The sequence below is a fragment of the Carcharodon carcharias genome, chromosome 20, assembly GCF_017639515.1.
Source record: "Carcharodon carcharias isolate sCarCar2 chromosome 20, sCarCar2.pri, whole genome shotgun sequence".
NCBI lineage: Eukaryota > Metazoa > Chordata > Chondrichthyes > Lamniformes > Lamnidae > Carcharodon > Carcharodon carcharias.
The window spans coordinates 9,941,960-9,953,942 of NC_054486.1; the positions used below are offsets into that span (position 1 = coordinate 9,941,960).

The window sequence follows — 11,983 nt, forward strand, 5'->3', positions numbered from 1 at the left end:
TAGGTAGGCCATTTAAACAGCTCATGATTCCTGGCTACACAATAAGTGAGATGCATCTTCTAGGTTGTGTCCTTTTTGCCGTTAGTTCCACGTTCCTCCTTGTGATAGAGTATCTAATTTAAAATTGGGTTTTATAATCACCCCTTGTTTCCTTTCAGACTCGAAGCGCATAAGTAAATCAGAAGAAAATCTTCTCACTCCAGCGTGCAATAAAGATACTCATCGAATGTCTTGGAATGGTGCCAGTCCTACAGAGCCCCAAGTAATTTGTAGCCATCCCGATTTAGAAACTCCATTAGAGTGTTACCTAAATTCTAGAAGTTATCAATCAGAACCAGCGCTCGTCATCAGAAAACCACCTACCATACCAGGGGATTTCCGGAAACAGTGTGCAGCTCACAAAAATGGTAGCAGAAATAGCAGTGATTCTTTAAGTGAGGATGCAAACATTGGGACCGGAGAAACAATGTTGAAAATTAAAAGAGCATTTTCTGAATCGCGAAGTAACACATGTTCAATTATTGAAGACCATAAACCACCCACTGTGAATAATTTGTGTAAAAGTGACTTGCTTCTCCAGCAGACTCAAAATGTGGTTGCCCCTCAGAAACCTGATAGCTCACTTGGTGATCCATCAGATCAAAAATGTTCCTGCTCTGAATTGTCATCCCTACAAGTTTCTGAAATTAAGCATCAAAATGCCAAAATAGATTCCTGCTCAACAGACATAAACACTACACAGGGCATGAGCAGTAATCTAAATTGCATTAGTAATTTGCATCAGCAAGATGTAAATGGAGCTGCAGTTCTACAAGACAAAAAATTTCTACCTTTAGATGATGATCATAGTAACCTAAACAAAGCCCAAAAATCCTTTAAGTGTGTTACAGTATTTTCATTCACAGAACAGCCATATCCTGATCAGGTGCCATCAAATTATAAAGAATTGAAAGGACAAGAGGAAAATAGTAAACCTGTAGAAAATTTAACTGCGCCAAATTCTGCAGGCACCAGTGATGATCATCATCCCTCTGAATTGCACCAGCCTATGTTCTTACCAAATGAATTGGAACCTACTTTAAATAAGAGGGATGACAACTTACTGTCTACAGATGGAACTCCAGCTTTGGAATTCCCTTCAAAGATGCTTCCTTTGGATGTTCCTTTGAGAAAGGTTTCAGAAGAAATTGTGAAGAAGACTGAATGTGGTCATCACAAAGTGGTTGAACATATTCAGTGGTTCAATAGTCTTTCATTAAATGATCAGAATCCAAAATGCAAAACTGTCAAATCACCTTTAAAGTTCAAACGCACCCCAGTTCGTCAGTCTATTAAAAGGATGAATTCATTATTGTATGGAAATGACAAATCAATAGCAACTAGGACCAGATCATGTACAATTGCAGTTGGCTCTCCAATGGTTAAGTCAATAAGTCATAAAAGTACTCTGTCGTTTAATCTAAATTCATTTTCATTCACACAAAATGAAGATGTAAAGCAAAGTAAACATAGGAGTGATGTACGCCAAAATAATTTACCTGTTGAAGGATTTCGCAAAACCAAACCAGCAGCACAAATACAACATTCCGCTGTCTTTAAACAAGAGCATTTGGTTAGTCAGCAGAAGAATTCTTTTGATCAGAATATTAACCAGTCAGTTTTTGAAGATTTGACTAATGGGAAAATGCCAAGAATCCATCAAGTTGATTGTGTGCTGCCAGAGCAAAATGTAATTATTGAAAAAATGTCTTGTGTAACTCCAGAAAAATCCATTTGTAATTCCATGTTGCATAAAGTTTCAGAAAAAGAGAAACATCGTTACAAAGGTTCACCAAAGTGTCCTATATCATCAGCAAAACTCACAGCTAAAGCCATAGACCTATAAATATGTGGGATAAGATAATTTTGTTGTCATTCTTCATTGCTGCTGTTTGATGCCTCTAATTGCACAAGTTGAGCTCCTAAAGTTAGCTTCAACATTGACATTCAGGTTATAATTACTTGGAATGCTGGAATTTGATAAAAATTAAAATAAGTATCTACTGTCCAATGTACAATGTTGAACAATTTTTGTACTTGGGAGTTTCTAATAGTATGTATTTCATTGTTCTGTGCTATAATGCATATGATATAACTGAGTTTTTGCCCTTTGCTTTGAGTGGTATTAGACAACTAATAATTTTATCGTATTTTGTGGCGGCAGCTTTCTTGTAACTAAAATTTGTTATTTTCTTTAAAAAAAAATTTTTTTTTTTTTTGAAAATTCACTACTGAGTAAATCTCTAAGGCTTATTAACATTTAACATAGTGGAATGATGGAGAATTGAAATTCCTTTTGAAACTTAAATGTAAAGATTTTAACCTAATGAATCACCGTAAAAATTCACCTTCCCAATAGTGTCCAAAATTGTTCGAGCATGTATATAGCAGGTTGATTAGCTAGGCTGGATTTTTGTCATGACGATTCTATTTAAAAAAAATTTCTCACTGTACATTGAAATCTCTTCATTCTTCCAGAAATTCCATTAAGCACCTTTAGTTTATTGTACTGTAATATTTAATACAGTATATTGTGCTTTAGCTTATATTCATTTAAAATGAACAGGAATATTTTAAATTGTACTCTATAAATTAAGATTAATGTGCTTTATGATGAAATACACATGTAAAGTTGACTGTCTCAACTTATTGCTACCAATCCTATTGGATTGGGTTTGATTTATACTGTAATTGTTCCATTGAAATCATTGTCGGTTAATTTGAGCATAGATGTAAACAGCAAGAAGTTGTTCACACATACTCTGAATTTTATTTTTTTGAGCATACGTGTATATGTTTACAGCATTTGACTTCAGTGGAACAGAATTTGAAATAAAATATTCCCTTTTATTTCGAGTGCAATTGTTTTTTAAAATGTACTTGATTTAAGCACAGGTCTGCAGGACACTCTAGATTGGTAGGACAAACAAAGCCAGAGCTCACTGGCTGACAAAAAAGTTAGCTTTAAGATGAAACAGAAAAGGGTGCATGTGACAGATATATGGAATTTGGGCTTGAATTTGACAAGGCAAAAAAGATGGTGAGACAAGTCAACTTGCAACAAGTCAAAGATTTATTAAGTATAAAACCTAACAAAATTAGGCAGTAATTTATAGGCTTTAATTCTGGATTTAACCATGGACAGCAGAGCATGCCATGGATTGTCACATGGTCTTCTCTTTCTTTATAGTTTTGTCTTTCATGCCACTTTCAGGTTATCCCTTGGTCTCCTTCACTGTGATGAGGGCCTTTGGTTCGCTCCTTTTAGATGGTTTCCAGTGCCTGAGTCTCCTTGGTGTGATATGATTTGTCCTTCATGGGATTATGTTAATCCTGACCCTCTCGAGGGATGATGTGATTTATACATGCTATCAGTTACAGATCAGTTAAAACTGTCCTTGCAGCTACACAAATCATTATTTTAAACCAACATGAACAACTTTTGGTAAACACACAGTTTTCAGTCAAAAGGTTAAAGATCCATCACTTAAAATCAAATATTTACATGATTTTCCCACAAAGACATTAAGTTAATAATACAAGTGTGAACCAGGGTGAATATAGAACATTCAAAGGGGAAATGAAAAAAGAGAGTATAAAAAGAGAATCCAAATGTCGTCTTTAGGCATATAAATAGTAAAAAGAAAAGTAGGGCCAATTAGGGACCAAAGAGTGAATTTACATGGAGGAATTAATTACTAAGTGGGAATTTTCCATCTGTACATATTAAGGAAAAAGATGCTACCTGAATCATTGTGAAACAGGTAATTGAGACACTAGATGGGTTAAAAATTGCTAAAGAAAAGAACACGTACACACATTGCACCTGTTTCAACTGAACAAAATAGGTGACAGCCATTCCTTGGTTCACTCCCCAGGACAATGCCCTGACCAATCAGATTCAACCTGCCTGGTTTGATTTCGTCAATCATCAGTTAACTAGTTCATTTTCCGTGGCACCATTTCTACCATAGTCCGCATGCTAACCAATCAGCATTCTCTCCTCATAAAGTATAAATTGTTCCCTTTACATTTGGTATTCTTGCAAATGTCCTAATGAGTGCAAGACTAAAAGCTTTGATGTGTTTTTTTTCAGCAATACCCAAAGAGGAGGTATTAGAAAACTGGTTGTACTTAGTTGCTAAGACACCAGAACCATATGGAGCTGTATCCAAGGCTACTAGGGAAAGTAGCGGTGGAAGTTGCAGAAGCTGGCCACAATATTTCAAGCTTGCTTGGATAAAGGGATGGTGCTAAAGGACTGGAGAACTGCAAATGTTAAGGATAAGCCCAACAACATGCCAGTCTGTTTAATCTCAGTGATGGGAAAGCTTTTAGAAATGATAAGACGAATGTACAAGAAATGTTTATGAATATCTCCTTCCCTTGATCAATGTCCAGAGAAAAATTACAAGAAAACAAGCTAGAAATAAGGTGCTAAAAGAAAAGCTAGTGTTTTTTAAGTAAAATTATAATTCAACACAGGAGATAAAGTAAGTTGGTGATGAAACTTTGTAGTGTGCATGATCAGTAGATGGTTTGAAATGGCCTTTTCTAAATAGGCTGACGCTCCAGTGCAGTACTGAGGGAGGGCTTCATGATTGGGGTGTCTGCCATCTTGGTTGGATATAATAGCTCTATGGCAGTATTTTGAAGAAGAACAGGGGAGTTATCCCCAGTGTCCTGACCAACACCACACAAACATGAGCCTAGTTATTTATTATATTGCTGTTTGTGAGACCTTGGTGTGTCTCATTGGCTGTTGTATTTCCTACATTAAAGCAGTGACAACACTTAACAAGTATTTCTTTGGGGGTGAAGAATGTTGGGACAATGAGGTGTGAAAGGCACTTTTTTCTAGTTCATAAGGTCAATTATATACTAAATCATTCTTTTGATGAAGATGCCTCACATGGCTGGCTTAAGACTTGCTATACTTAACAATTGATGATGTGGTCCTGCCTATCATATGTATATAATTACCTACAATACATGTAAAAAATGTGCATTTAAATTGCTATCATAAAATTCCCAAATTACAAAGATTTAGGACCCTAAGTGGAATATTTTCTATTGTGCTCTGCCTTTGAATCTAGCCCAGTTGGTAGCCCTGTGTCAAACGTTAGTAGATTCAAGTCTCACTCCGGATATTTGAGCACAAAATCTAGGCTTACAATTAAGTGCAGCATTGAGGGAATGAAGCTACATGATCTGAGATGCCACCCTCAGGATGAGGTGTTAAACTGTTTGCCCTCCAGTGATTGTAAAAGATCCCATAGCACTGTTTGAAGAGCAGGGCTTCTTCCCAGTGTCCTGGTCAATAATTGTACCTCAACCAACATGACTGAGAAACAGATTACTTGATCATTAATATTCCAAATGCGAGAGTTCACAAGATTATACCTCATGGCTGTGTCTTTAATTTAGTGTAAAATGGAGGAATGAAGAGGGGTCCTGTGGCCAGTTGTGAATTCTACTGACAGCAAACCTGGGTTGATTGGGTGTCAAAGATTAAAAGGGATGGGGTTGGTGGGGGGAGGGGGTTGTCCAGGTTGTTTATCTGGAAAGTAGATACAAGATATTCATACCTGTAAACAATGGCAAAAGCAGCTGTGATTACAGTGCATAGACTGTTGGCCTCCAAAGTCCCAGGAGCTGTTTAGACTATTAGGTTGTAAACAGTTATACTTTAAACTGTTTAATTAATCCCATGTTAGAATAGAGTTGGGGTCTAAAGGTTAACTAATCAGCCTTTCTACCTGGATACAAGGCCCATGTGATTTATGTTGCCATGGAGATCGGCTTTGAGGAGGGAAGAGTCCATATGAAGCCATTGTAGGATTGACTTACAGGATGCTTTCTTAAAATATCACTGAACCTCATAGATGGATCAGCCTGCCAAAATCCAAGAGAAAGACTGGAGTTAGAGGCAGCAATTGTCTATGGTTTACCACTCAAGAATATGGGTGGGAGTTTATGCTCAGACTGAAGAGACTAAATTCATGAGAATTTAAACAAGACTGAAAGATTTGTCTAGCTTTGGCTAGAGGGAGCTTAGGTAACCCTAATGGTAAAAGCTTGTTCAGGGATTAGAAGTTATCCAACTGGAAAAGGGAAAGAAAGGAAGCAAGCCCTCAGGAGCTGAGAATCATTTTGGACGAGTTCCAGGAGAATAGTGTGTCTACTTAAGGGACAGAGTAAAGTCTAACTGTGGATGGAGGTTTTTCAGGCACATTAAAGCATTAACAAGGGAATGTTTCTGTAGTTTAGAATATAAATTCCTGTAAGCATAATTTGCTATATAAGACACCCTAAGTATAATAGTATCTAGACAATGCTGCTTTTAGTTTATTTGTTACAGTGTAAGTCTTAAAGCTTGAAATCTCGTGCAATTAATTTGAGTTGATCACTGAGAATTCAAATTTCTTTCCAAAAGTTATCAGTCTCTATGGGGATCGTAACATTTAACAGTGGTGTTTGTGGGACCTTGCCTGCAAAATGGCTCTTATTTTTCTTCTGTTACAACAGTAACTATACGAAAGAGCGCACTGATCTCCTTGAGGCTAAGTGCAGCCTCAGGGAGATCGGCGCCAAATTCAAAAATGTTAAATGTAGAAAAATAAAATTTCCCTGACATGTCCCCTTATGTGACACTGTGACGAGTTAGGACATGTCAATCACTTTTAATTAAACTTTTATTAAATATTTAGAAACCTCATGAGGTTTCATGTTTTTTCTGAAGCCCGCCAGGGCTCCTGGCCTGCCCGCCAACCTTAAGATTGGATGGGCAGGTGCTTAAACTTTTTAAATGGCCTCAATAGGCTGTTGACAGGTCGGCGGGCGCACAACTGATTCGGCTACTTCCCCCGCCGACCTGAAAATTGAAATGACATGGGGTGATGTCGGGAGTTCCACCTGACATCATGCTGCTTCATTTTACAGGTCGGCAAGTGGGGCCCGCCCCTACCTTCCACCCCCCCCCACACAAACTCGCCGACCTCAATACCCTGCCCATAATTTATTTTCTGGTCTCTCTGTTGCAGATGGTATATGCTTAAATTGTGGTTCCGATTATCCCTGATGTGAATGCCCCACTTTGTAGAGGAGGTTATTACTGATGCATCCCATTTGGAAAGTTGCAGGGCGAAGTTAGGCAATAGCGCATGAGGAGGAAAGGGTTATTAAAGTTTTATATTGTTTCAATAATACTTGAATGCAAAAACATATGTTTGCTATTTTGTTCATTTTTTAAAAAGTATGCCAACTGTGCTGTCCAAGTTCAGTGCAAGTATTAGGTACTCTCCTGAGACAGTCCAATTTTGAGCACTTTTAGCTATAAAAATAATTTGAGAAGTAGAGCTTACAGGGTAGAGATTTGTCTCGATTGACTGCCCATTCTACACAGCACCAATATTCAGTTCCATTAACTGCAAAGGAATTATATGTTAGGCACTATGTATAGGGGGCATACCATCTGTCAAGTGTCATTGCCCAGATTAATTCTGATGGCTATATATTTTCTCCTAAATTGCCATAGTGGCAAACGGTTCCTTCTGCGTTGTAATCTGATTCAGACTTTTTACAAATGCATATTACAGCTTAGGCATTCAGGTACCATTTGTTGCCAAAAGGTTTTGATTTTTTTTTGGACATCCTGATGAAAAATTGCATCTACCAAACTTTTGAGCATTTTTTCAAAATTGCTCTTTGTTCCATCTCTCCCTTCACCAATCCTAATACCAGAGATATGGATATTTGTAAATACCACATTGGTAGATACTGTTCTTCTATTTTAGTAATTTTCCCTTATCTTCTTTGAGAAGAGTTCATCCACGAGTTTTCTAGTCTCTAAAAGTCACTGAGATAGCAGCACCCAAGGCAGAAGTAAGATCTCCTCAAACACAACACAACTGAAATACTACTCCAAAGACTATTTTGCATGCATAAAGACTCCAAAGATAGATAACTCTTGGGCACCCTTCATATTAAAGGTTTTTTCCAAAAATGTGGTTGATCTTTTACCATTACCAGAGTTTTCAACTAAAGGTTTCCTTTGTTTTTTGGCCATGGATGCTTGGTAGTCATGTTTGCATTTTAGTCTGTTTCCATCTATCATACAAGGGGTCTGCAGCAAATATTTGCTCCTGATCTTCTGCATGCAGGAGTTTCAGCAGTCCCGGAGCTTTTTGAAGGCAATGCAGAGACATCACGATCTATAAAACCACAATGTCTTGTTGAATGTAATTTATATTGTGAAGGTATATTCAACAGAAAGCCAGCCTCCATGGGAGCTCAGATCCACTGAAATTTGGTTGTACTGTCTTATGAAATGGCCGAGCAAGTCACTCAGTTCAAGGGCAGTTAGGGGTGTGCAACAAATGTTGGCTTTGTCAGGGATGTCCACACCGCATCAAAGAATTTTTTAAAATGTTAAATGTGGAACCTTCAATCCAACAGATTTATTTTGAAAAAAGGAAATCTTGATTCAATTCATGGTTCGTACACTCATTATGGTTACATTCCTTGCACAGGTCATTACAAGGTGCAAAAGTGAAACTCATCGCTATTTGTCCCCAGTTCCCAAATCACTGTACAGGCAGCCCTCAGACTTAATGACACAATTGATTCCCGAAAACCGTGTCTTAAGTCAAAACATCGTAACTCAGAACCGATGTTCCCATAGGAACAATGTTGTAAGTGGGGGATTGGTTCCTAAACCAAGGCCCAATAGCCTATCTTCACCAAAATAACCCAGAATTTTGTACTCAATCAATTATAGACGAGTAATATAGCAAGATTAAAGTATTTATGCTGCAAATAGCAATCATGTTGACATAAAAAATCACAATAAGCTGAAAAATACATATCAAAATATAGTACTAATGGCATCGGAACAGCAACTGAACATCTTGGGTCAGGGAGATGGGCAGCGCAGAGCGTTGCTGCGCGCGTACGGAATTTTGAACTTATTCGCTGGCATAGCGTCGTAAAGTCAAAACTGACATGGGAAAGTCAAAACAGGGTGTTAATTTATAAACGTCGTAAGTGCCATTCGTCATAACTTGGACGTCATAAAGTCAAGGACTGCCTGTGTGGGAATCCCTTGATACAAGATCACTTCATTCTCCTGTATCACAGAACATTGTTACACAGTATGGTACTTCCACTAAAATATGATTTATGGTCTGTCAGTTCTCTCCTGAAAATGTTGTCATATCAAAAAAATGGCTTTCAGAGACTCTGATGTTATTTAAGAAGAAGAAAGCATGTTTATAGGGACTTTCATGACCTCATGGTACCCCACAGGCTTTAAAGCCTTTTTGAAGTATAATCTGTGTTGTAACGTAAGGAAATGTGGTAATCAAATTGCATCCAGCAAGGTCCCACAAGCAGCAATGAAGTCGTAACCAGATAATCTCTTTTGTGATTATTGGTTGACAGGTCGGTCAGGACCCCAGGAGAACTCCTCTGCTCTTTCAGTGATGCCTCGGGATGTTTCATCGCGGCAAAGGGTTCAGTGCAATGAAGGAAAAAAACCATGGTGACGGTTCAATTAGATTCTGAATTCTGATCATGCTCAAAAAATTTGTACATTTAGAATCAAGCACTTTGAAGCAAACAGTAAATACAAAAGACACAAGGGAAGAAACTGGGCTAGGCATGGTTCACAGTGGCCATGCACATTTATGACAATGAGAGGAAAGGGAAAGGAAAGCGCAAGAGCACCCCTTTTTGCCCGGGTTGTATGTGAACAACTAATTCAATGCTGGTAATCTCAACCCCAATTCCCATTCATCAACAACCCCGCACTGCATACATTCTCTTTGTCACTATCACATCGTCCTCTTGGTCCACAATGCAAAAATAAAAGTCAGCGCAAAATACACATTCCAATCAAAATTGATCAATTACATACAAAAATTAACTAATCATCCTTGTGTATTCCCTTAGTGCTTATGTTCCATGTGTCTCTATGTGGTTTGGCACTCCTAGGAGGTGCTACTCTTGCATGGCTGCTGGCTTTCAGTGAAGGATACTGCAGATGGCTTTGAAGGATGACCTTGAGCAGCTTTGGGCCTAGAAGGTCCAGCTTCGGACAATACCATCTCAGCAGGGCTGCAGGAATGCAAACTGGCTGACAGACAACAACAGGCCGATTAAAGAAGCTGTTTGAAGGGCTGAGAAGCTTTCCTCCTCCCCACTCCTCCCTCCCCCCTCCTCCTTCCTCCTCTGTCCCCACAGCTGACAAGCAGTGCTGGCAGAAGTACTTGGATCCAGCTGCTCCCACCTTCCTCCAGCTGCTAAGTTCTAAGAAACCTGTCGTTAAGCATTAAATAATAACAACATATGAGGAAGGGAACCTCATTAATGTAATATAAGCACAACCCACCTCTCCAGGATGGCTTACTTCACTGCAACACCTCTAAACATGCCACAGTGGTCGAGGGCAGTGGGGGTGGCGGGGGTGGGGGGAGGTGAGTGTGGGTGGGTGAGGTGGATGCTGCGGAGAGGGGAATCAAGATTCCCTCCATGCTTTCACCAATTATCTAGTGAGGTTCTCCTAAGCTGCCCTTCATTCCATTTTTCAGATGTTATTTCAATCAGCTATATCAAAGAGGATATTACATTTTTTGGTTCCTTTCAGGCTCCTAAGATTATATGAAGTTTTCCCTATCATCAACATCAAATTGGAACATGTGCTTTCCTGTTCATGATTTTCATCAGCCCTGCAAATGCTTTGTCTCAGAGACTTGCTGGCAGCCATTCAATAGTCATCAATGAGTTCCCCAGTGTGGTCCTATACTTCGAAGGGGCAAGGAAACAGTCCAAGTACATGATTAGTTCCTTCACTTTTCCAATAATATCAATATTGGTGATTAACTGGCATTGTGAATTACAACAGTCTTTTTCAGAAATCATTTTAAATCCATGCAAGATTAACGAAATGAAATTTGCTCCTTCCTGGTACCTAATGAAATGTTTTACCAGTGTCAGTTCAGATCTAAATGTGAATCTTCAGTGCAAATGCATCAAGAGTTTGACACCAAATTGACCAGGCAGAGTTGCAAAGGTGGCTAGCACTACATGGGGTGAGGTTTTAGCTCAGTCAAAACCGACCCTCTTGCACACAGTTAAAATCAGGCCCTTGGTATTACATGGCAGAAACAGCACAGCAACAGCTCATTTGGCCCAACAAGTCCAGAGAAGATAGGATCAATTAGAGAGAAGAAAAATGCATGCTGGAGAAGAAATAGCAGTTTACTTGATCTCAGCTTTCATAAATGTAAATGAAGGAGTTGAAGCAATTAGATAGGATACTTACAAGGATACATTAGACGACATGGTAGTATAATGAGTTACTAGAATAATTATGCTAATGAGTTAGTGATGTATATCATGATGTAACAGTGACAACAACAATCCTGTGCTAGTGACTGTGGAGCAGATAGAATGGTCTGTACTCAGGAGAGATGTGCCTACCCAGTAGCTCATCATGTATAAAGTGTAAATAAAGCTTTTTGAGCTACCTATCTGAGTCAGAGCAGAGCTACTCGAGGTAAGATAGGCTGTGTGATCAACATACGAAACACATACTTAGGGAAGGAAATGGTTGGTGAACCTCAAATTAGTAAAGACATTTGGCTTTGACAGCATTTGTCCTAGAATGCTGATGGAGGCAGAGAGGAAGTAGCAGAAGCTTTGATTTAATCTTTCAAATATTGCTGGTTATAGAAGTCATGACAGAGAAATGGAGGGCTGTCAAGGTAACACCTCTGTTCAAGGAGGGAGAAAAGAATAAGCCAGGTTACCATAGAATAGTCAGCCTGTTGTCAGTAATAGGTACGCTTCTAAATGCCATATGTCAAGATAAAATGAGTACTCACCTAGAGAGGCATGGATCAATTAAGGACAAACAGCATAGAAATGTGATTTGCCACAAACT

The 11,983-nt window shown here is 38.7% G+C and overlaps 1 protein-coding gene across 1 annotated transcript in view; it reads left to right on the top strand.

Moving 5' to 3' along the window:
• The window catches only part of LOC121292204 (rho GTPase-activating protein 11A-like), a 90,938-nt gene extending 88,049 nt beyond the window's left edge, over positions 1–2,889 (top strand). Inside the window, exon 13 of the mRNA XM_041213884.1 lies at positions 159–2,889. Within this exon, the coding sequence (XP_041069818.1) occupies positions 159–1,885 (1,727 nt within the window). The 3' untranslated portion in view covers positions 1,886–2,889. The remainder of the gene's footprint in view (positions 1–158) is intronic.
• The last annotated feature ends 9,094 nt before the right edge of the window (positions 2,890–11,983 follow it).